We start from the raw sequence: 22366 nt of genomic DNA on the forward strand, positions 1-22366 counted from the left end.
CCACCCGCTGCGCCCCCCCCACACCTAGGGCAGGGACAAGTCCTGAGCTCCTGTCAAAGAGGCTTGGTCCGTTGGGGCCCCTGCCAGCACCCCCAGAGTCTCACCACTGGCCTCTCTTCTCACTCAGCCACCTGCCATGGGGACTCCCCGGCTGCAGCAGCACCCTCGGGCCCCCACTGCCACGCGGCCCCCAGCCGCCTGGCAGAGGAAGCCTCACATCACCAAGCAGCCCCCGTCTGAGAGTGAAACCCCAGCGCCTTCCAGATGGGGCACCTTTGACCCCCCAGCAGACTTCGCCCCTGCTGTCCAACCACTTGGTCTTTTGGGGGTCAGGGAAGGCTCTCTGATTCCGGGCCATTTAGCAGGGTGCTGAAGGAACGGGGTGGGGGGTGGGGGGTGAGTGGACGGGGCCACAAAGGGCAGGGCATCTCAGGCAGAGGGAGGTTAAGGTAGAGAGAGCAGTCGGATCCTGGGGAGGGTCAAGGAGAGCTCTGGGGCAGCCAGGGTGGCAGGTACGTGGGGAGCTGTATGGGGTCCTGTGCCTCCCAGACCTGACACATGGCACACTTGGCCTTTGTTTCTTTATTGATCGATGGCCCCTCCCTGAGTGGACTGCAGGCTGCAGAGAGCCCAGAGTCACCTGGCTTGCTCACACCTTGCCCGGGCCTGCACAGAGCTGGTCAGCATGGGCAATGCAGCTGTGCATCTGGGCCGGGGACCTCGGATACAGGGGAGTCTTGGGGGGGGGGGCCAGGTTTTTCCCATAAAAACACAGGGTGGCATGTTCCCAGGGCCATGGGCCCTGCCTCCAGCCCGTCTCAGCCCTACATCCCCACATACATCCCCAGGTCAAGGTATGGCAGCCTTGACCTGCCCAAGACCTGACCAAGGTGGGGAAGGAGACTTAGCAACCTCTCTTCTCCGATCCACCTCAGGAATACCCACCCCCATTAATTCCCTCGCTGTTCTCGCCTCTGCCCCAAATGCCGGCTCCAATACCCACCAGCCTCCTCCTCCAGGCAGCCTACCCAGACTGGCCCGCTCTTCCCTCATCCTTGCACCCTGGCCTCTGACTCCAGTCTCCACATTAGCCTGATGGTTGCCGGTGGGGGCCGATGCCCAGTGGTTTGATCTGAACACCCAGCTGTCCAACCACACTGCCCGCCCCCAGCCATCCTCCCCTGCCCGCTCTGCCCGGCAGAGCTCAGGCCTGGAACCAGCCTTGGAACCAGCCCTGGAGGTCCCGGTAGACCTGGTCACGGGGCAGGTGGGGGTAGCGGGTGCAGACGGCACAGAAGCGCTCCCGCCAGTCGTTGAACAGCCGTACACGGAGCCTGTCACGCCAGGCGAAGTAGCGCCGGTACTGGCTGTCGTTCATGCCCAGGAGGAAGGCGGCCAGCTCTCGGGCCGAGCTGAAGTCGTCCACGTGCACGAAGGCGTCAGGCGGTGCAAAGGCCTCGTAAGTGGCCCTTGGGGGCCCCAGCACCACAGGCACAGCGCTGGCGGCCAGGGCGTTGTGCCAGAACTTCTCGGTGATGTAGTCCGGGTGCTGCGAGTTCTCGAAGGCCAGGTAGAAGAGGTACCGGGCCACGGTGGGCAGCAGGCAGTCGGTGCACAGCGGCCGCCGGGTGGCTCGGCCGAACACATCCACTGGGAGGTGAGGCACCAGCTGCCGGTACAGCTGCACACGCCGCTGCCGGGACTGGAAGTTGCTGATCACCCAGGCAGCCACTCCATTCTTGGCCGGCAGTGGGGGCACGGGCCCCTGGCGGGGCTCCAGGCGTCCGTAGGGGACAAAGATGTCCGAGTCCCGCCGGTAGCTCAGCACCCAGTTGAAGATGCCGCGGAGACGGCCGAGGCCGTGCGTGTGGCTGGGCGACTCCATGGAAGCCCACACCCAGGGCTGCCCATGCGGCCGTTCGGCCAGGGGCAGGCGGGCCCGCCGGGTCTGCAGCTCTCGGTGGTGGAAGACCACAGCATCGGCGCTGGGCAGCAGGCTGCGGTTGGTGCTCAGGTGGCAGTGGGCCACGCCATAGCTGGCGCAGGTGTTGCTGGGCAGCTCCGGGGGCTGGCTGGCAAAGGGCCAGTGCCAGATCAGGATGGTGAGAGTGCGCTGCGGTGCCGGGACACCCCTAGGGGCCCGTTGGAGTAGCCACAGGATCCAGAGGGCCGTGAGCAGGGCTGCACCAGGCCAGGCCCCCCAAGGCCCGCCGCTTCTGGGCAGAGGCATGCCCTATGTGGGACGCAGGAAGAGAGGCTGTCTCCCCGAGCTCGTTCACGGCCCTGTGTCCCAGCCCTGGCCTCCCCGAAAACCAGACACTCACCGGCATGGCTCATCCACGGCTCCCAGAATCAGTCACCCAAGAAACCCAAGATTCTCAAATCACAGCAGCCACCAGGCAGAGGCGCCCTGAAATCACAGCTGCGCGCTGCACCTGGAAGTGAGCTCCTTTCATCTGCCCTGGATGAAGGAAACCGGGGTGCCTCCCACCCACCCCCGCCCCCGCCCTGCCCCACCCCACCCGAAGGTGACCTTTGGCATGAACCACCAGCCTCACCCTGCCTCCTCTCTGGTTCTCCGGCTGCTGGAAGGGGGCGGTCCAAGGAGGGGCTCCAAGCTGGACCCAGTTCCATGCTCCCCAACGCTGCTGACCTCTGGGTGGGCACAGAAGGCAGGAGGGGGGTGCCGCTCAGCTTTGGGGAAGGGGAGGCCATCCTGGGTGCAGGTGACCCCGCCCTTGAAGGACTCCCCAGAAACTGAGGTCGCGGTCCCTGCCCAGCACCCAGGCCTGGGGCCCCCCGGGGAAGGCAGGCACGCTTCCCTCAGAGACCGCACCGAGCCCCTGCCAGCGCCGCCCCCTGCGGCTGCGGTGTCACCCACTTCCCCTGCTCACTACCTGCTGGGCTCTGCCCGGGCTCCAGGCCTGCCGCCCCGCTGGCCTGCTGTGCTCAGCGCTTTGCCAGGTGGCCGAGGTTTCTACCGTTGCTTCTCATGGGGCCACCCCGCCCACCCCTGCCCTTCTAGAACATCTGGTGCCAGAATTCAGATTCCCAGAGAGCGGGGTCCATTCTGAGGCCCGAGGAGTATCTGTCCACAGGAGGCCCTGGACTTGCCCGCAGTGGGCAGTTGTTGGGCTGGGCCTGGTCCCTGTGGGCTGCGGGGCCTTTTTTCCCTCCCCAGGACACGTATCCGAAGAAGCCCCAGGCTGGGGGCAGGCCCCGGGTCCTGGATGGGAGGGACGGAGCTTCTGCCAGCAGGCCTGAGGGGTGGGAGCACTTCCCTTGGGGGCTCCAGCTCCCATCCTCCAGGCCCCCAGCTCAGGATGAGGGTGGGGGTGGGGCTGGGAGGGGGCTTTCCAGGCTGGAAAGGGAAGCAGTCCTTGTGTCCCTGACATGGGGGGCAGGAGGCTGATGCCGGTGCCAGGAAGAGGAAGGCTCGCGTCCAGGGCCCTTCTCCTCCCCCACCCTTCAGCCAGCCTGGGTCCCAAGCTGGAGGTCCAGTTCCTTCCCCTTTTTCTCTGGTTCCTCTGAGCTGGAGATACGGACGCCAGTGTGGTCAGACATCCCTGAGCCCCTCTTGTCCTCACCCTTCGCCTGGGTGGTGCCCGTTAGCTTTGTCCACCCCAGCCAGACTCTCGTCTTGTCCTGCCCTCGGGAGGGCAGGTCTGGGTTCCCTGTCCTCACATTCTGGAGGCCTCGGGCCTGGCGGGATCTTGGGGGCTGGGGCCAGATGTTGCAAAAAGAGCAACCAGCAACTGTCCCTGGGACTGCCACCCCATGTTTGCTGGGAGGCCTGTGTCCGCCCCCTCTCCTGTCCTTTGCCCTCCCCCACTGCTCTCAGGGAGGAACCGGGAGCAGGTGGCAGACCCACGGGGGGCACAGGCAGCTCCAGAAGGGGGCGGTTTGGCCCCTCAGAGGCTCCCCACCCCAGGCAGAATCTCAGAGCTGCGGTGGAGTCTTGTGCAATGTCAGAGGAGGGAGGGTGGGCTGCGGGACCTCTTGGACACCAAGTGGCAGACCCAAGAAGGTGCTGGTGCGCCCTAGGGCCTGGCTCCCAGCTGGCCAGCACCAGGGCCTGCACAGAGTGGGGGCTGCCCCAGTGTTTAGGGAGGTGACCGCAGAGGCACTGAGCCTTTGGTGCTGCCTGGCATCCCTCCCCTGGCAGGGGACCCCAGGGGAGCCACACCCTGCCCCAGGCCTTGCATCAGCCCACTGCACCTCCCTGTGGTGGCAGGCACCTCGCGGGTGGCAGGCACACAGGAAGGAGCTGATCCTGTCACAGCCTGCGAGCGCCCTGGCTTCTGGCTGCCAGCGCTCTGCCCTTCCTGTTTGCGCGGCCAGGCTGGCCGGGACCCTTGCCATGGGCCTCACCACACCCTGGCCTGCTCCCTTCCTGGGTGGATACGAAAGAGCCTGCTACCTCCGCAGGGGCTCCGCCGCTCCCCTGACGCAGTCTGCCCCTCGGGTTCCTGCCATGGGGCCCCGTTGTGGGAACCCGCTGGCTGGGAAATGGGGCTCCGAGGTTTAGCCCAGAAATGGGTCAGAGTGAGAGGCTCTCAGAGGAGAGAGGACAAGGTGAGAGAGCTGAGTCAGAGGGGAAGCGGGGGCCTCGTCTTGCTGTCTCCTCCCCAGGCCCGTGCCTCGCTGGGACACAGATGGCACCCAGCTCCAGCTTCCAGCCCGTGAGCATCTTGGAACGGAGAGCACACCGCCACTTTGAGGCTGAGTCCCTGGCGGGCTGTGGGACTGACCGCCCAGTGGGTGCCAACTGAGCGGAAACCGGAGGTCCATGCCCAGACGGAGGTTAGGCAACTAGCCTCCTGGTCACCACCTCTCACAGACGATAAGCCGCCCAGCCCCTGACCAAGGGGCACCTCGGAGGGGGCCAGGGACAGAGCCTAGCTGCCCACCAGCCTGCTCCCAGGGTGGGCCTGCACAGGCCAGCATGCAGCCAGGCCCCCTGAGGCCCCCTGGTGGCCATGCTCCAGAGCCACCTGGCTCCTGAGAGTGAAGGCGGCAAAGGGAGCCAGAGTGCAATTTATTCCCAACCAGAGGGTGGGCAGAGTGCATGTAGTTCAGGGTGCCCCTTAGGGAAGGTGGATGCACTGAGGTTGGCAGGTGGCCCAGGGGCCCCCAGACCAAGGGGACACCACCGGGGTTGTGGAGGGGGTCAGTGTCAGCAGGCAGGACAGGCACGTTCATTCTGCTTTGAGTGGGACTGCCTGGGCCCAGGGGTACCCTGCAGGCACCAGCCCCTTCTCTCTGACACCTTGTCCTTGCCACCCAGGCTGGAAGCACAGCCGCCTCCTTGTCCGGGAGGAGCTCCAGGGTCTGCTGGGGCTCCTCCAGTAGCTGACGGTGGCCCACCGCTCTGCTCCACACTCAGACCCAAGGCCTCACCCCTCCATGCTGTACAGTGGGGGTCGGGGGCAGGTTTGCCGCTGGGGGACTCAGAATCCGCACCTGCCCAGAACCGGGGTCCCCAGAGTCCCTGTGGAGCCAGGGCCTCCCTGAGCCCTAAACCTGGGCCACCCTGGGGCCCGTGGAAGGGGTTGGGGGAGTTTGGACAAAGCGGGCTGGCTCTGTCTGGTGGAGCCCGAGGCTGGCAGAAGCCTGGAAAGCCAGGTGAACAGCAGGATGCTGGGGGAGGCCTGCTTTCCCAGAGGACCGCAGCCCCTGCCTGCACTTCCCAGGCTCAGGCCCACCGGCTCCCTTGACCTGCCACTACCACTGGAAGGGGCCCTGGGGAGTGGGTGGCAGGGACACTGGGGACGGGTTGGGGAGCCCCAAGGAGGCAGAAAGGGCACACTGGGTGGCCAACTCTCCGCCCAGGTCAGGGCAGCAGGGGGTTGGAGAGGCGAGTCTCAGGACCCCAGGGCCTGAGCCCAGAGCTCTGGAGGGACCTCCTGGCCCTGGCTCAGCGAGACAAGCTGGCCTGGACCAGACAGACCCACCTCTGCACGAATTTTCTCTGTAGCTCTCTCCCCTAAAGGCACAGGTGAAATGACGTGTGGTCCTCATTGCCCAGCCCCCGCACCTGCCCCCTCCCATGTCCCACACCAAGTCTGCTGCAGGGGCCTGGAGGGGGGGCTGGGGCGAAGCCACACGCAAGGCCTGTATCCTGTTCCTCCTGCCTTCCGGCCCAGGCGGGCAACCCCCAGGAATGGAGGCACTGGGTGCCCGGTGTCTGTGGGCACCCGCTACCAGCCCTTTTCATCCCACACGAGGCGGGGTGCTTCGGGAGTGGCACCGAGTCCAGATGGGCCTGGCCCGGCGCTGCACCCCCTTCCCATCTGGGGCAGAGGTGTTGGGGGGTGAGGCCTGGAAGCCGAGGAGGGTGGGGTGATCCTCTGAGTCCGAGGAGAGCTGAAGCCTCTGCTTCCCAGCAGGGTGCAGAGGTGCCCCTCTCGGCGGTGGGGCTGCAAGCCACAAGACCCCACTCCAGGGGACACTGCCCCCCATGGCCCCAAAGGCTGGGGCTGGGTCTCCAGCACCTCAGCCCAGGTCTGCAGCGCTTCCGTGCCTGCGTGGTTGTAGGGTTCTCCCCGCCCTCCTTTGGGATGCAGACCTTAGAGGACAGATGCAGGGGAAACAGAAGGTGCCCTGCCCCCCAGGGGTTTCCGGCTGGCACCCCAGCCCAGCCACATGAACAGCCAGATGTCAGAACACGGTTTCTTTATTGGGAAACGCGGGTCCTTGGCCCCCCACCTGCGGACCCACTGGTCCTCAAGAGAGTGGGCGTCGATCTTCACGTCACGGCGGCGGGGGCGGCAGGGGCGCAGAGAGCGAGGAGTGGTCGAACAGCGGGTTCCGCACCTCCATCTCCCCGGTCTGCAAAGGCGAGCGTTAGTTGGATCCAGGGGTAAGGGTGGGCAGCGGCAGCATGGGGAGTGCGTGGGAGCGGCCAGGCTGGCAGAAAGGACCCCTAGGAGCCGATGAGCACCCCCCGCCCCCCGCACTCACCGGGGCCAGGCCCGGGCACTCGTACACGGTGAAGTCGCCATCTTCGTTCTCCTCGTCCGAGGAGGCCGAGTTCAGCTCCTTGGGGGGCTCTTTATGCCTGGTGGGGGCGGGATGGCCGGGTCCGCCCACACCTTCCAGGTGCAGGGGCCCAGATTGGAAGCAGGCGCTCTGCCACCTCTGCCGGCGTGCAGGGGTGGGGGCGGCGGGGCCTGGGGACTGGGGTCGGGGCGGGGGCTGAGGTGGGGGCCATCCGGGTGGGGCATCTCACCGCTCCAGGCACCGCATCTGCTGCCTCTGGTGCTGGTAGTGGTACACCTCCGCGCTGTGCGCCAGCCGCTGGTCCCCGGGCTGCGGGGGCGGGAGAGGGGGTCAAGCCGCGGAGGAGGGGCCCGGAGCCCGGAGCCGGGAGGCAGGAGCCGGGCAGGGCGGGAACACACACCGAGATCTTGGGCGTTGCGGGGGAGCCTGGCGCCTGCGGGGCGGCGTAGTCGGCCTTCTGGGTCAGGCGGATGTCTCGCTGCAGCCTGCGGGGGCGGATGGAGGCTGAGACCCGCAGGGTCCCGCCTGTCCGCGCCCCCCACCCGGCCTCCCCGCTCACCTGCACCAGCAGAGAGCAGCCACAGCGAGGGCCGCTGTGCCCGCCACGGAGCACGCCACGATGAACACTGCGGGCGGGCGGGTCAGGCGGTGAGGGCGGCCTGCCTCCCGGCGGGACCCTGCGCCCCGTCCACCCGGACCTACCAAGGGTGAAGCCATCACCGCGTCCGCCCTGGGGGTCCACGGGGGACATGTGCACGGGCCCAGACGATACAGGAGAACCCAAGGAGGTGTGGGTTGTCTGCGCAGGGGCTCCCCGAGTGGAGGGGAGGCCCAGGTCGGGGCCCTGGCCTCTGTCGGAGAGCCCCAGGGTGGCTGCTGCAGAGAGAAGGCAGGTTATCACCACATGGCTAGGCTGGGCAGGGGTTGAGGGGGGGCGGGCAGTGAGGGGGGATGGGGCAGGGGTCTCACCAGCCTCCAGGAGCCGATGTGGTGCTTCAGGATGGGGTAGGGTCATGAGCTTCCAGCGCCCTGCCTCCTGCCGGGCTAGCTCCTGGGCCAGGAGATCAATCTCATCTTCTAGTCTGGGCTGGGGTGGGCCCTCCTCTGGGGACAAGGAGGGTCCGTCAGGTAGGGGGCCCCCAGCCACTGCCTGACAACACGGGCTGCAGGTGGCCTCCAGAGGCCGAGGGACCCATCCTGGAGCGAGTCCCCAGGTCCACAACTTCTGGCTTCTCCCTCCATGCTCCTCTCAGGCACTGGTGGCCTGAGGACTAGGTACTAGCCTGCAGCCCTTGGCCCTCCTGTGTTGCCATGGTGATCAGCTGGGTGGGGGGGTTCTGTGGGAGCAGCAGCATTCCCAGGAAAAGTGGGGGTGGAACAAGAGGTGGAGGTGCTAGGAGAGTGGGGGGCACAAGCCAGGATATGGGCAGGGTGCCCCTTGCCCCACCTGTTCCCCACAAAGGGGTGGGTGGAGCACCGGGACAACGTAACACCGCACCCCACTGCCTTCTGCGCCAAGAAGGGCAGTGGCTCCCTGAGCAGTGGGGAGAGGCCCCTTTCTGCCCCCCCCACCTCCACCGGGAGGGCAGCCCTCTGGGTGACACAGGCGAACGGGGTGGCAGGCCCCCCTCTCCCCATGGTGGGCTCTGCAGGCCAGACCAAGGCTCCAACTAGACACCCCTGCCCAGCTCCTCACCACCTCTAGCGCTCGCCTACCGGGTCTCGCCTACCAGGTCTCAGCCCCTGCCCCACTAACGGCCAGTAACAGGCTCCTCCGGGAAGCCCTTCCCACAGGCCCAGAATCTTAGGCACCCCCACAGCCCTCGGTATTGCCCCCTCACAGCAGAAGTCACTCAGCCTTCCCTGGCCTTCCCCACTCTGAGCTCCGGTTGGCGGGTGGGGCACCCCAGTGCGCACGGAGGGAATGAGTGAGCACCACCGCAGGCACAGCAGTGGGTGCCTGGGGGGTTGGGGCAGACCTTGGGGGGCCCTGCCTCTCCCAGGGTCCCCCAGTATGTCACATCGGACATCCCTGCCTCAGCCCACCACTGGCTTGGGCCGGCGCCATCTGAAAAGAATCAGCGGGCCACCTGGAGGGTGACAAGAGAGAGCCAGGCATCCCACCGAGCTCAGGAGGCCTGGGAGCTGAGGCTAGGGGCAGTGGTCAGGGTGGGGGGAGGAGTATCCTGCTCTCCAGTACCCGGAGGCCGGCGCGCCCTGGGCACACAGAGCCCCTGTTGGTCCTCCCGGAAGGGCTGAAGGCAGGGCCCACAGACGTGAGCGCCCGGGGGGCACCGTGCCCGCCTCTGCAGGGTACAGTCCAGGCTCCCAGGGCAGGCGGCTGCATCTGGGAAGGAAGCAGAGGCAGGCTGAGGTCACGGCCGGCACAGAGGCAGCACTGTCCCAGGCACCCCTCCCCCACCCCACAGAGCTGGCCGGGCCTGGCTCCTGCCATTGTTCTGGGCAGGCCCTTCCTCCCTGTGGCCAGTGACCAGAACCAGGAAGACAAACAGTCCTAACACTTATCAGAACTGCCCGCCCCACCCACTCCCCAGAGTCCACTTCCCAGCCTGCACCAGCCCTCTGTGCGGAAACTGCCCCTCACTGTCCGCACAGCACCATGCTCCCCGCCGAGCAGGGCTGGGCCGCCCTCCACTTCCCACCTCTGGTCTGGGTGCCCAGGTGCAAGCCTGCCCACACTGGGAGCCCTGGGGCGGCGCTCAGGCTTCTCTCGGGCTCAGTGGTGGCAAAGGATGCTGGCCTCCCCTCTCCCCGCCCCTTGGGGCGCCCTCCTGACCCACCGATCATGCCATTCTCCAGCCCTAGGGAGTGCAGCCAGCGGGCAGGGTGGAACCAGCACCCGGCTTGGTTGGCAGTTCTCCCCTCCTGTCCCACCCCTGGCTTGTCCCCAGGGCACAGGGGCTGCTGGGGTTGGGGAGGCCGGGGATGGAGCCGGCCAGTCTCACTCGCTTTTGACACAGGGCGTGCCTGGGACTTCGGCCGGGCCCAGATCCTGGTTCGGGGCCCAGACTGACGTCCTACACACGTGGCCAATGGGTCACATCCCGATGCTGGGGGACGGAGGACAGGGGTCCCCTCTGCCTCAATTTCCCCTCTGGTACAGAAGGCGAATGACCTCCAGGCTGAGGAATGTCCTGAGCACTGGGATGGGACGCTGGACAGCAGAGCCACAGAGCCAGGGGACAGCCCCCAGGACCGTCAACCCTGCTGGGGGAGGCTCGGGTAGTGGTGTCTCTGGAGGACCAGAACCCCTCTCAGCCAAGGCCCTCACACTGAAGGGGGGCCACGGAGGTCCAGGGTGACCTGGGGGATCAGGGGATGCCCAGCTCCGCCCTTCCCCAGACCCGGACAGGCCTGGCTCGGTTTCTGTGGTGACTGGACACGTGCAGCCCCTGGCTGTAGGCGTCCCCTCCAGGGGGCTCCAGCAGCCTCTGTCCTGCTCAGCTGGGGCCAGCAGGCGCCAGTATCAGGGAGCGGGGCCCGGGGTTTGGGCTTGTTAAACATTAAGCCTGTGCCAGCCGGTCTATCCGGACCGCACACACCAGCCGGGCACCTGGGGAGCCGGGCGCTCCCTGCCCCTGGTGCTGAGGACCCAGAGTGCACCAGCGAAGAGCAGGGGCCTGAGGTCCAGCGCTGGCTGCAGGCTCTGGTTTCCAGGGGCCTCCACTGCCAGCCCCCCAGCCCAGGAAGATGTGGCTACTGCTGTGGAGGCCGCTGGAAAAGTCCCCACTCCAGCCTCAGGGTGTAGGAGGAGGTTTCAGGGACAATGGGAGCTGAAGAGTGGCTGGCACCCCGCCCCACATCTGGGTGAGCATAAAGCCAAAGAGCACCTGGCTCCCCCCAGGTGGGGGCTCAGCACTGTGGCCACACCCCATCTCCCTGGGAGGCACCACGCAAAGGCCCTGGAGTCCAGCTGTCAGCGGGTAGCCTGTGCCACCCCTGGCCAGCCAGGCTGTGGCCCTTAGGCCCCCTTCCCTGGTCATGGCATCCTCCCACCTAGGGGTGCTGCGCCCAGGAGGAAGCCTGCCCTGCTCTGGCCCTGAGGCCACACACAGACAGCCACGTTACCCAGCTCAGCATTCCAGCATACCAGCCGCTTAACTTCTCAGGGCCTCAGCTTTCTCATCTGTAAAATGGGCTGAAAACAGCACCTCCCTGTGGGGCTGCCAGGAAAATGGACTGGATGTGTGGGCACAGTGTCCCAGCTCAGACCTTGGGGCTCCAGGTCCCCACAGGCCGCTACCGCCTGGAACCCCGGTGCCCATCTGGGAGGCAGGGAGGGTCTCCCAGGACCCCGGGGCTCACTGGAATCCACCCTGGGAGGTGCCCCACAGCCCCTAGCACAGAAGGTAGACTGGCAGTGGGGCCCTCCATGGCAAAGGGTGAAGGAGAGTGCTTGAGACTGGAAGCTGCTCCTGTCTCCTTTGAAGGCAGAAAACCAGACCCTAAGCCTAGGACTAGCTGTCAAACACCCTAGGAACCTTCAGACCGCGACCATGGCAGCAGAGCAAGGGATTCGTCCCACACAGCCCCAGGCATGGGGACAGGCAGATAAGCACTGGTATCCCGGCCCCAGGACAGACACGGGTAGCAAGGCACCCGGGGCCAGGCCGGCCCAGCGCAGCACCAGGGAAATGCACACAGGCCGCCGGCGGCAGGCCCACGCGCAAAGCCCTCCCGAGACACAGACACAGACAGGCTCAAGGACTCAGACACAAAGCCAAGAAGCGCGTGAACTTCGGGTTCGCCACCAGGAACCCGGGAGAAGCCCCAACCAGCGGCGTCCTTCAGGGCACCCCAGGCCTCTTTTCCCCCAACCCGCGCGAGGCGGGGCCGGCGCGGCTGTCAGCGGGCCTGGCCTGCGGGGCCTGCGGGCCCAGGAGAAGGCGGCGGCGCCGCACGACCCCTGCCCGGCGCACCCGGCCCCGGGGCGCCCTGCGCGGAGTGCTGTCGCTCACCCGGGCGGCCGGCAGCGGCACCGCGCAGGGTGACGCCGAGGACTAGGCCGGAGAGCAGCAGCCGCAACAGCCGCAGGTGCCGCGGTGAGGGCGGAGGGACGGGCGTCGCCATCCTTCAGCGCCGCCGCCGGGGCAGCATGGCACCGCGAGGCCCGGGGCTGGGCTCGGGCTCCCGGCGTCGCGTTGGCTGAGGCTGCGGAGGAGGGAGCGGAGGAGGAAGAGGAGGTGGAGGCCGAGGAGGAGGAGGAGGAGGAGAAGAGGAGGTCGCGGCGGCGTTGACGCTGCGGCAAAGGATCCGGGATGCAGGCGCGGCGACTAGGCAGTGCGCGGGGAGTGCGCCTGCGCGCTCCACCGGCGGGGGCGGGACCGCGCCTCCAGCCTGAGCCCCTCCCCCCTCTCGAGCTCTGAGGGACCCCCGATTCTTCGGGTTTCTGCGTGCTTCAACCTCCGCGACCTCTGCACCCGAGGACCTTCTGTGTTCTCCACAAACCCTGCTAGGGACTGGCCGGGGTGGGGGGAGCTTCCCCGGATGCGCTTCTCCGGCCCTCGCCCCCGCCCCCATGGGGCTGCCACCTCCCACCCCACCCCCACCCACTGGAGCAGGAGACCAGACAGGGTCTGGCGGCGCAACCTCGGGGAACACAGGGACACCAGGCGCGCACGGGGTGGACAGATGCACAGGAACGCACAGGTGTGTCCCAAAGACGCACCGGGCACTCAGAGACACGGCTATGAGCGCGAGCGCGCGCGCGCACACACACACACACAGAACCAGGCTGGTGTAGGTGGCTACTGGGGTTGGGATGGGGCGGCAGCTCTCAAGTGGAGCCGCCAGGGGGCAAGAGTGGCCTGGAGCTGTTGATGAGAGTCAGCTGGGAGCTGTCCACGGTCCCCAGGTGACAGGCAGCCTTTCAGTGCCCTGGGGCCCCAGGACAACAAAGCAGCTGTGGCGCCCCTGCTTGCATTCCGCTAGTTGCCTCCTGAGAGCACACTCACCCCATCTAACCTGGAAACCTCCCGCCGGCTCAAGCCGCTGAACCAGAATGAGCCCCCAACCGGTGCTCACTCTTCGGCCTTTGCCCTCTGAACTCAGACGCTGGGGCTGGCTGCCCTCAGGTTTGTCGATTGGCTCACACACCGGCAGACGCGGCGCGGTGTGGGGTGGTGGGGAGCAAAACAGCAATGCCTCACAGGGCACTGGTCGGACAGAAAAAGGGTCTGAGCTCACTTCCCAGAAAGGTCAGCGCAAGCGGGAGGTGCAGAGAAGACCACGCCTTCGCTCTAGTGGGAGAAAGCGAGGCTTAGGGGAGGGGCCGCAGGTGGGGGCTGGCTGAAGTCTCCCCGCAGCGTAGAAAAGCACCGAAGCAGGAGGGGAGCGCTGTGTCTTCCCGTGCGCTTGCCACGCTTGGCTCTGGAGCCAGGCTCTCCACAAGGCTCATTTCTCGCAGAGATGGAGACCGCATCCCTCCTGGCCCTAGTCTCAGCGTCCCTGCATGGCACCGCCTCGCGCCCTCCACCCGTCCCTTCGAGCACCGCCGGCACCCCAGGCACCTGGCTTGCTCACGACCCACTCTCTCAGCATCTCCGCTCCCCGCACCTGCACCCCAGGCCGGCTCTCCGCAAGGGCGGGGCCTCCCGTCTGGCCTACGTCACGGACGCAGGGCTGGGGGTGCTGCAGGGGCTCCCATGGCCAGAGAAGACTCGGGGGAGCAGGGACTCCCCCGCCAGCCACCCAGCAGCCACTCCAGGCTTCGAGGGAGGCGCGGCGCAAGGACCGCGGTCAGCACCGCCCCAGGGCTGGACCCAGAGAGGAGGAAGAGTGGCGGAGGTCCGCCCTGAGTACCGGGAGGGGGCGCGCGCGCGTGGCCGGCGCAGCTGTGCAGAGGGCGGGCGGGCGGGTGGGCAGCAGAGGTCTGTCCACCGCTCAGGACAAACATTTTATTACAAAGTTTTACAAGTAGACACTGGGAGGCCCCTAGCCTATGGGCTCTGACTCTCCCCCTAACACAGACCCGAGTGGGGGGGTGTCTCGGAGGACCCTGATTATCAGAATAAAGGCTCCATTTCCTGGAAACCCACCCCGTAGTAACAGGCTGATGGATACGGGGTGTCTGCCTCACCCACCCTCTGCAGGAGAAGGGGCACGAAGCCTCGAGACGAAGACAAGGCTGACAGGCTGAAGGGGCTAGGTTCGGTTCCCTTCGCGCTCCCGGCCCCCTTGGGAGCAGGTGCTAGAGTTCTGTCTCGGTTTCTGGGCCGCATTAGGGGCAGAGATGTGGAGGGCGGTGGGGTGAGGGATGGGGGGAATACAGGGCTGGGGCAGCTGCCCCCAGCCAGTCCCTAGATGGCGCTCGGCGACTTGGCGGAACGCGCCTGGCGCGCCAGCAGGACTAGCGCGGCCAGGAGCAAGGCGGCGAAGAGCAGGAGGAGGACCACCCAAGAGTTGAAGTCAGTGCCCTTGCGCAGCCCCGGCGGGTCGGCGGGGATCATGTTGGTCAGGTTCAGCATGTAGCCAAGCGCCCAGCCGACCGCAGTGTCCCCGGCCTGCGGCGAGTGAAGAGTGCGGACTCAGCCTTTGCTCAGCCCCGGAGACCCCGCCTCCACCCCGGAGGCCCCGCCCTCTCTCCAGTTCCCACCTTCTTCTGAAAGGTCACGCGGCTGAAGGCGCGCTCGTCGAAGCCATAGCCGGTGCTCAAGAGCTGCTGCACGAACATGGCCCCAGCGCAGTAGCTGGGCAGGTGGGCCACTTCCCCTGGCGCCCGAGCCTGTAGCTGAGACGCAGGTGGGGCGATATTGGGGCCCCGGCTACCAGGAGGTCTGGGCCCCACAAGGCCGATGGCCAGCCATGGGCTGCACCACGCATGCATGCACACACATACGCACGGGCAATGTGGGGTAGAAAGAGGTGGGGGGGTGCACCACCAGGCAAGCTGCTCCTCGAGGAAGAAAAGTGGGACTTTGGAATGGCTGGGAGCCCTATGCTTGGGAGGTGGACAAGGAGGGGACAGCAGGGATGGCCACCAGAGAGCTGAGGGCTGCTGCAACCCCCCCTCCCAAAGTCGCCCTCAGCATGCTGTCAGGGGAAGAGAAGAAGCTCCAGGCTTGAACCCCAGCCCAGACCTTGGGCTTGCCTCTGGCCCCTCTCCCTCACCCCCGTCCCCCAGTCTCTCTCGTCTGTCTGCCACCAGATACAGAGAGGACAGGGGCCTCCCCCTGTGCCGAGCCCACAGGCACTCAAGTGTTTCTTCCAGAGGCCCTGGAGGGCCGCTTACGCCTCGCAGGCCCTGGCCCCCCTCGCCCGCCCAGAGCCTGCACTTGGCACCTGTGTCTGGCTAGGAGCAGTAGCCAGAATCCTGGAGGTTGTCTCCAACTCCCACTCCCGACCTGAGGCCTGCCCATTCTGCCTGCTAAGTCTGTCTCCAGGCCTACTCCTGCACCCCCCGCCCCAGCAGTCCAGGCCCTGCTCCCACAGCCACACCTGCTGCATGCTGGCTGTTCCTGCTGCCCCCCAGGTCGTGGTTCTAGGGAGAAGCCTCAGGGATGCTTCAGCAGCCCCATCTCTTCTGGCTCCTGGCCGCCCTGCTGCCACCCAGCCACTTTCCCGGTCCGACCAGTGGTGTGTCCCCCACTGCACGAGGCCCTCTGAGAGGCCGAGGACCCCCACTTTTCATGCAATGAATGCCTGGGAAGCTGGGCGGCTGGTTGAACCCTCCCCTGAGGCCCTGGAGGAGGGGCACAGGCCTCACCTCACTCCACGTCTGGTTGCAGACGGTGACCACGGCGGCCTCCAGCTGCTGCAGGGTGGCCACGGGCAGCCCCATCACGGAACTCAGGAAGTCCACGGTGTAGAAGAAAGCAGAGAAGGCCTGCGCAGGGAGGGTACGGCCACACTGAGCCCAAACCCCAGGTGTTGCAAGGCGTTGGCCCCCCTCCGTGTCCCCTGGACTCACGAGAAAGTCCCCAGCCACAGGGGGCTGGAAGATGCCATTGAAGGAGCATCGAGAGAAGGGGCAGGCTGAGAAGTTGAAGAGCCCCTGGACGAGGCCACGGCAGAGGGCAGGGTTGCTGGACCCCGCCAGGCTGACCCTACTGCTGCTGTCGAAGGCCTGGGGCCGCAGGGCTGCGGTGCATGGTGACCCGTACACGTCCCGGAGCAGCACTTGCCTGGAGTAGCCTCGAGGCCAGCAGGGGTGGGCGCTGTGGGTCTGGGGAATGACGCGGGTGTGGGTTGTGCCACCCCCACTTCAGGCACTGCCCTCCCCAGGACCTTCGGAGGCACTCCCCAGAGGACCAGCCTGATGGTCTCCCCCAGATCGTACTCAGTGACATCACTACTGTGCTCAGGAGCAACCCTCTGCTCCCCATTGCTGCTGGACAAAACCCAAACCCCTTGGCCAGGCAGCCCAGGCCCTCTGAGGCCTGGCCCTGGCCCTCCTCCCCCCGCAGCCGGCACTCGCCAGGTCCACCCCTAGCCATTGAACCTTTGCCCGCACAGGATCCCTCCCCTCCCATCCTTCCAGCCGATTAGAGCCCACTGGCTCCTGCTGTCTGGAGAAGCTGTCCTGGGCGTGGCTGCCGTCCAGGCTGTACCCTGTGCCCTTGGCCCCTACCCCGCACCCCCCCCACGCAGGGCACAGTGGTGTGGGTGGGCCGGGGCTGGTGGGGCACCTGGAGTACACTGGCCAGCAGCCTTTTGAGGACCTGGTCGCGGCCGTAGCAGAGGAAGCTGTGGGTGTAGACACGGTACTGCTGGCCATAGAGTCGCAGCTGGACCTCGTCAGCGGGATCCTCGGCCGGGCTGGCCGTCTCGAAGGTGATCTGTGTGGAGGCACCTCCCAGGTCCATGGCCCCCAGCGTCCCCTTCCTTGGCCGGTACCACCGGCCTGCCCAGCCGTACTGTGAGGAGGGAAGGCTGGGGTCAGCCAGTGGGTGGGTGCCCACACCCCCAGCTCATTGGGCTGGCCGGCAGGCCCACCTTGATGAAGTTCTCCAGCAGGTAGTTGGCAGTCACCCAGCCAAACACCCCCTCGTCCTGGCCAGAGAGGATGCGGGCACCACGGAAGTCGAAGGGGTACTGGGTCAGCGTCCGCATCACGGCCGTGAGCACCTCGGCTGAGGCCTCCGGACTAGTCAGGCTGGGACATGGGGAAGTCTCTGAGAGGCATCCTTCTGGGGGTGGGGGCCTACGGCCCTGCAGCTGCGGTACCTGGTGGCCCCCCGCCAGCCAAAAGGGGCCCTGCCCGAGGGCTGCTGTGGCTGAGGGCGTGTGGGGCCCACCCTGTGCTGAGGCTGCTGTGAGGGACCCAGGGCCGGGAAGGTCGGGGACGGGCACACTCACTTGAGCAGGCGCATACCCGCTGTGGCTCCCAGGTAGAGGGGTGTGCCTGCGTGTCTCTCCCTGGGCACGTCCTGGAGCGCCTGGTCCAGGCATTCCACAAGACTCTGGCCAGCCCCAGAGGGGTTGTCTGCGTAGCTGGAGATGCCCCCACCTAGAGGGAGGCCGTGAGACGGGCCTGAGCTGGGCGGTCAACCCTGGGGGTGGGCCAAGGGCCAACAAGGCTTGGTGGGGGGGGGGCTTGGGCTCCCAAACCAGCAGCTGAAGCACACCTTTCCTGCTTAAGCCTTCAGAGACGCCCGCAGACAAAGGGGCCCACCTGTGCGCCACCCAAATTCTCTGAAGCTGCCGCCCAAGCCATGGGTGTGTCCACAGGTGCCAGGACAAAGCCCTGGGCATTGTCACTAGGCCTGGCCTCCCACAAGGCCTGCCAGGGGTGCCCACCAGCTCCTCAGAGCCCCTTTTGCTCCATCTGGGGAGTAAAGGCCAGTCTCGGGCCAGGCATGGCCCCAACCTTCGACCGCTACCCAGCTTCCTTTGCAGAGTGGAAGTGCCTGCAGCTCCCAGGGGGCCCTGGCCTCCCTCTGTTTCCAGGTCTCCTGCAGCTCCTGTGTGGGGCAGGCCCTAAGCAGCAGGAGCAGAGGGGCCCGTCCACAGAGGCTAAGGCAAGACAGGGCCCCTGAGGCCGTACGGCGAGTGAGCATCCAGGTTGGGGTGCACCCAGTGCTTGGGGGACTCTCACCACGCACGTCACAGGAGCTGTGTTGGCCCACAATGCCCGTGTCGTTCTCTTTGTCCGCAGGCCACTTGTAGATGAACATAGACGTGTGGGAGGAGCCAGCGTCCAAGACGATGCCATACTGAGGGCAGGAGTGTAGGGGGTCACCCGTGGGGGGAGGGGAGGGGCCTGAAGGCCATGCCCTTTGCCCCCGCTCCTGCTTTCCACCGCACCCCGCCGTGTGGAGGCTGGGTGTCCTGAGGCTCAGAGAAGGCCAGGGACAGCCACAGTGACACAGGACAGGAGAGAATGGGGCCAGGAGCTTCTTCCCCTCCGAGGGCGGGGGCCGTTCTGGCAGGCACATGCTGAGGGTCAGCAGGTCCCAGGGCCACCTCTGGAGTCTTGTCCCAGGGACATGAGGTTCCCAGGCTCTGGGAGGGAAGCCCAGCTGCAGGAAGAACCCTCCAGGGCCAGCTCTTCCTCCCTCCCGTCCCAGTCTCCCGGACCGAGGCCCAGCCTGAGGATGTGGAAGCCAGGGCCCCAGGGAGAAGGCTGTGAGGGCTCCATCCCTGCTGGCCCTGCCTGAAGACACCCCACCCTGGGCCTCCGAGCCGGAGCCACGGAGGGTAGGGCCTGCAGGGCTGAGGGGCGATGCCAGCCAGGCCTCCTGGGCAGGTGGGACAGAAGCGCGCAGCTGGCATCTGCCTCTTCCCAGAACCTGCCCCCAAGGGCCTGGATTCCAGCAGGCAGAGCCAGACTGGGGAACACATCCTCCTGGACAGGGAAGGGGGCACTCCAGTCAGCCCCCCACTCCAGGGAACTCCAGCCAGTCTCAGATCAACCCATCCACCCACCCCAACTCCACCTGGTGGTGGTCCTGGGCTACAGAGCACCCACCCCTGTCAAGGCCCATCCTGAGTTGCTGCCGCCTGCCCCTCCTCACACACATATGCGCACACCCAAGCCTTCCCCACCCCCCAAGTCCATGAAAGGGTTAAGGGAGCCAGCTGGACTCTTGGAGGCTGGGCCTGGCCTGGCCTGGCTCACCCCAACGCTTTCAGTGCCTGCCCTGTCTGACCCCCACCCCCTACCACCAGGCCCCCCTCAAAGGCAGCTGCCACTGTCGGGACCACGGAGAGGTGAGGAGGGTTGCCTAGGCTCCAGGACCTTCGCACTCCGTCTGGGCTGAACCCCAAACCAGTGCACCCCTGTGGGCTGCCCGGTTCCAGCCGGAGCCTGAGGCACATCCGGGGAGCAGAGAGACAGCTCCTCAGCCGCGCCCATGACAGGCTCCGCGGAGGTTCGGCGAGCCGGGACTTCAGCCTCTAGCTCCGCGTGTCCCCGGAAGCGCCGCCGGGGTCCGACGGACTCAGGCTAGGAGAGGAGCGCAAGGGACCGGGATGCCACCCCGCTGGTCGGGAGCGGAGCGCGCGGAGCCAGGATTCCACCCCGCTGGTCGGGAGCAGAGCGCGGGCGGGGGTTGTGGGCAGCCACGCGGGAGCAGCCTGGCCCAGCGCCCCGCCGGTGCCCCGCGCGCTAGCAGGTACCTTGAGGGCGGGCGGCTCCCGGACATCGCGAGTAGGGACGCACAGCAGCAGGAGGCCGCAGAGGCCTGCGGCGGCCAGCAGGAACGGCGGCAGCAGCGACAGCACCTTCCCGGCCATGGGCGGGTGGCGGACGGACCCGGCGGTAACAGAGGGGTGGCGGGGAGCCGGGAGTCCGAGGTCCGGGCGCCGAGGGGTAGGCGCCCGGGGCGGGGCGAAGACCCGCAGCAACCACGTTGGCCACGCCCACTAGCGGCCGACACGCCCACCGCCCTCCCAGGGAGCGCTCCTGCAAGCGCAGGTGAGTCACCCTGCCTCCCCAGCGCCCAAGTCGCAGCCCCCGCACCCTGAGGTTGTTGCCTACCCTCCTGCCTGTCCACCGACTCCTCATCCGAAAACTCCTATCCTCTGACCTGTCCACTGACCCCAAGGGCTGGCCTACATTGGTGTGTCCGCCTGTGGACGCCGGTGGCTCCGCATGGCAGTACCCCCAAAACGCCCCATCCCTGCGGCCTTGTGCAAGCAGCGTGGCATGGGGGTGGGCTGGGCTGGCTCCCAGGCAGGTGGGCTCCCTGCCCTACCTTCCCCGGGTCAGGTTCCAGGGACCCTGAGCTGACCCAGGCTGGGCTTGCCCTGGAGGTGCTGGAAGCTCAAAGCTGAGCAGCCAGGTAGACCTGTGTCACAAGGGTCCCAGTACCAAGGTGACAGGCGAGGATACAGGCAGAGAAGTGCAGGATGGCTACAGTCACTCCAAGTCCAGAAACAAGGTTACCTCCTGGTGCAGGGCCTGGGCCACATCTGTTGCCCGCTGTGCATGGAGGGTGGGGTCCAGAAGCCTGGACAGGGGTGGCCAGAGGCTTCCCGAGGAGGAGGAGCAGGGGACAGTCCTCAGCCCTAAAGGAAGGCCTTGCGCTGGAGCTGAGGGAGATGGTCCCCAGCCAGGCTTAACAGCGTGAGTGTCCCTGGACGCTGGCTGGAGTGGGCCACAGCTCAGCCCGCCCCAGAACCAGCTCTGCCCTTCCACCCACAAAGTGTCTGGCCCTGTGCTTTGACACCCTCCATGCCCCAGTGCCAGCTTGGCCAAGCATCACCCCTTTCTCTGGCCAGTGGCCATCCCCCTTCGTGCCCTCGGCAGAGTGGGAATTCCAGCACCAAAAACCAGCCAAACAGAAGCCATGTGGCAAGACCACCAGAGTGCCAGTGGTGGGGGAAGCAGGGGTGGGGAGGCGGGGGCCAGACGGGTGGCATGTGATGGGAGCAGGGGCTGGGCTACACCCTGGTCATTGGAACCGGCAGGGACCACTGGGCTGGGATGGCTGCCCAGGCTGAGGGTCAGGGGTCACAGGCCCAGCAAAAGAGACTTTCAGTTCAGGACCTCAGGACCCCGACAGGAAGGGTGGGAACCCGGGGAGTTGGCTCAGCCTCCCAAAAGCCCCGCCAGGCAGGGCCCCAGAAGAGCGTGTCTGGGTGGGGCATGCGAAGGGCTCCAGGCCCCGGCTTCCCAGCAGCCCTCCAGCCCCCTCCCCCCAGGCCCTTTCTTCCACCCAGAAATCCCAGAGTGGGGAGAGGCTTGCCCTGGAGGCTGAAAGGGAAGAGACAGAGGCAGCCCAGAGCAACCCCGAAGCCCATAAAAGGGCATGAAAGGCAGGCATGCTGGAGGCCTGGCCCCCCCAGAACCCCCACCTTGCCCCGCTGGGCCCAAATGGGGCTCCCTGATGTCCCGAGCTGCCCTTGGGTGGAGCCCCCTCTCCTGCTGTCCCGATGGATGGGGTTTGGACCCTGCCTTTGGGGAGCTGCATGCATGGCCCAGCGCCCAGCTGAGCCGGGGAACAGAAAGGAAGGAGGCGGGGAACAGGGAACAGTCGGTCTGGGGCGGAGGCCAGGAGTGAGTTCTGTCCCCGGGAACCAGCACAGGAACGCCCCTTCTTGGCACAGAGAAGCCCTTGGGGAGCTAGGGCCTTGAAAGGGGGTGGGGGTGGGGGGAATTCGAGTGTGAGGCCAGCCCCTGCAGGAGCCCACCAATGGGGGCACCCTGGGCCTGCCTGTGGAACCTCAGCTGGGGCAAGGCTCCAGATGTGCCTGGTGGGGGAGGAATGCAGGGGGGTGCTTGGCCTGGCTCTAGGCTAGACTGTGCTGTAGAGAGGCGTGGGAGGGCCCTCGGGAGAGGGGTCCTAGAGCCCACGCCAGGAGCCAGACCTCCCACGAAGGGTGGGGACGGTCACTGAAGTCTCGGCTGCCTCTACCCCAGTCTCCCCGTTGGAAACCTCTGTGTCTGGTGACTGAAACACCTTAACAAGTAAAGGCTCTTGGGCCTTTGTGGTCATTGGACCAGCTCTGGCCATCACAGAAAGCAGGGTGCACGTGGATGCCATGCTGTGGACACCGGGGAGGTGTCCCCCACCAACTATCCTCGAGGAGCAGGCTTGTCAGAGGCTCCCTCCCAGGAGAGGACCCTGTGCTGCCTGCCAGATGCCCCCGCTCCAAAACAGAGCAGGGGACAGGGACAGTACAGCAGCAGGTCGGAGAGCGCTTTGACCCCAACCAGGTGGGAGGTACCTGGCATTTGCCTGCTTGAGTGTGTTCCCCTGGTGGTGCGTCTGTCGGGAGCACAGCGTGGTTTCTCAGAGACGGTGTTCGACTCCCTGGATGGGCCTGCTGCTCGGCCGGCTGTGTCGCTGACCGCGCCCAGCTGGTCTGTGCTGACCTCGGAGAGGACGCATTTCCCTGCTGGCTGCGAGGCGCCTGCCTGTCATCGGCCACCTGCAACTCGTCAGCGTTCTAAGTGCAC

General features: G+C 66.6%; 3 protein-coding genes across 3 annotated transcripts; all 3 read right to left on the bottom strand.

The window, feature by feature from the left end:
- Positions 1 to 550: 550 nt before the first annotated feature.
- On the bottom strand, positions 551 to 2837 carry FUT7 (fucosyltransferase 7). The gene is given in 4 exon segments (XM_045196703.2): positions 551 to 2188; positions 2190 to 2233; positions 2325 to 2435; positions 2559 to 2837. Coding segments are annotated over 3 exon segments (1041 nt in total). The 5' UTR covers positions 2338 to 2435; positions 2559 to 2837; the 3' UTR covers positions 551 to 1204.
- Positions 2838 to 6660: 3823 nt separating this feature from the next.
- On the bottom strand, positions 6661 to 12319 carry NPDC1 (neural proliferation, differentiation and control 1). Its single transcript, XM_053918692.2, has 9 exons — positions 11982 to 12319; positions 9203 to 9349; positions 7972 to 8106; positions 7705 to 7878; positions 7562 to 7628; positions 7403 to 7487; positions 7232 to 7311; positions 6964 to 7060; positions 6661 to 6831 (listed from the first exon to the last, which is right to left on the bottom strand). Exons 1-9 carry the CDS (start codon positions 12091 to 12093, stop codon positions 6754 to 6756), a joined length of 975 nt encoding a protein of 324 aa, XP_053774667.1. The 5' UTR covers positions 12094 to 12319; the 3' UTR covers positions 6661 to 6753.
- Positions 12320 to 13905: 1586 nt separating this feature from the next.
- ENTPD2 (ectonucleoside triphosphate diphosphohydrolase 2) lies at positions 13906 to 19897 on the bottom strand. The gene is made up of 9 exons (XM_024562258.3): positions 19582 to 19897; positions 18059 to 18176; positions 17320 to 17470; positions 16957 to 17116; positions 16650 to 16877; positions 15932 to 16186; positions 15728 to 15847; positions 14618 to 14752; positions 13906 to 14525 (listed from the first exon to the last, which is right to left on the bottom strand). The coding sequence occupies exons 1-9, from the start codon at positions 19696 to 19698 to the stop codon at positions 14322 to 14324; spliced, it is 1488 nt and encodes a 495-aa protein (XP_024418026.2). The 5' UTR covers positions 19699 to 19897; the 3' UTR covers positions 13906 to 14321.
- Positions 19898 to 22366: the final 2469 nt, after the last annotated feature.

The sequence above is a fragment of the Desmodus rotundus genome, chromosome 1, assembly GCF_022682495.2.
Source record: "Desmodus rotundus isolate HL8 chromosome 1, HLdesRot8A.1, whole genome shotgun sequence".
Classification (NCBI taxonomy): domain Eukaryota; kingdom Metazoa; phylum Chordata; class Mammalia; order Chiroptera; family Phyllostomidae; genus Desmodus; species Desmodus rotundus.

Bases quoted from the DNA above. Each gene is read 5' to 3' on its own strand.
- NPDC1 (XM_053918692.2), bottom strand. From the start codon at position 12,093: ATGGCGACGCCCGTCCCTCCGCCCTCACCGCGGCACCTGCGGCTGTTG. The intron at 7,312-7,402 runs GTGTGTGTTCCC...CCGCCCCCGCAG, and splicing joins CCGCAACGCCCAAGATCTCG to CCCGGGGACCAGCGGCTGGC. The intron at 7,061-7,231 runs GTGAGATGCCCC...CGCCCCCACCAG, and splicing joins CAGATGCGGTGCCTGGAGCG to GCATAAAGAGCCCCCCAAGG.
- ENTPD2 (XM_024562258.3), bottom strand. From the start codon at position 19,698: ATGGCCGGGAAGGTGCTGTCGCTGCTGCCGCCGTTCCTGCTGGCCGCC. The intron at 18,177-19,581 runs GTACCTGCTAGC...TCCTGCCCTCAG, and splicing joins GGGAGCCGCCCGCCCTCAAG to TATGGCATCGTCTTGGACGC. The intron at 15,848-15,931 runs GTGAGTCCAGGG...CTCCCTGCGCAG, and splicing joins CTGTGGCTGGGGACTTTCTC to GCCTTCTCTGCTTTCTTCTA.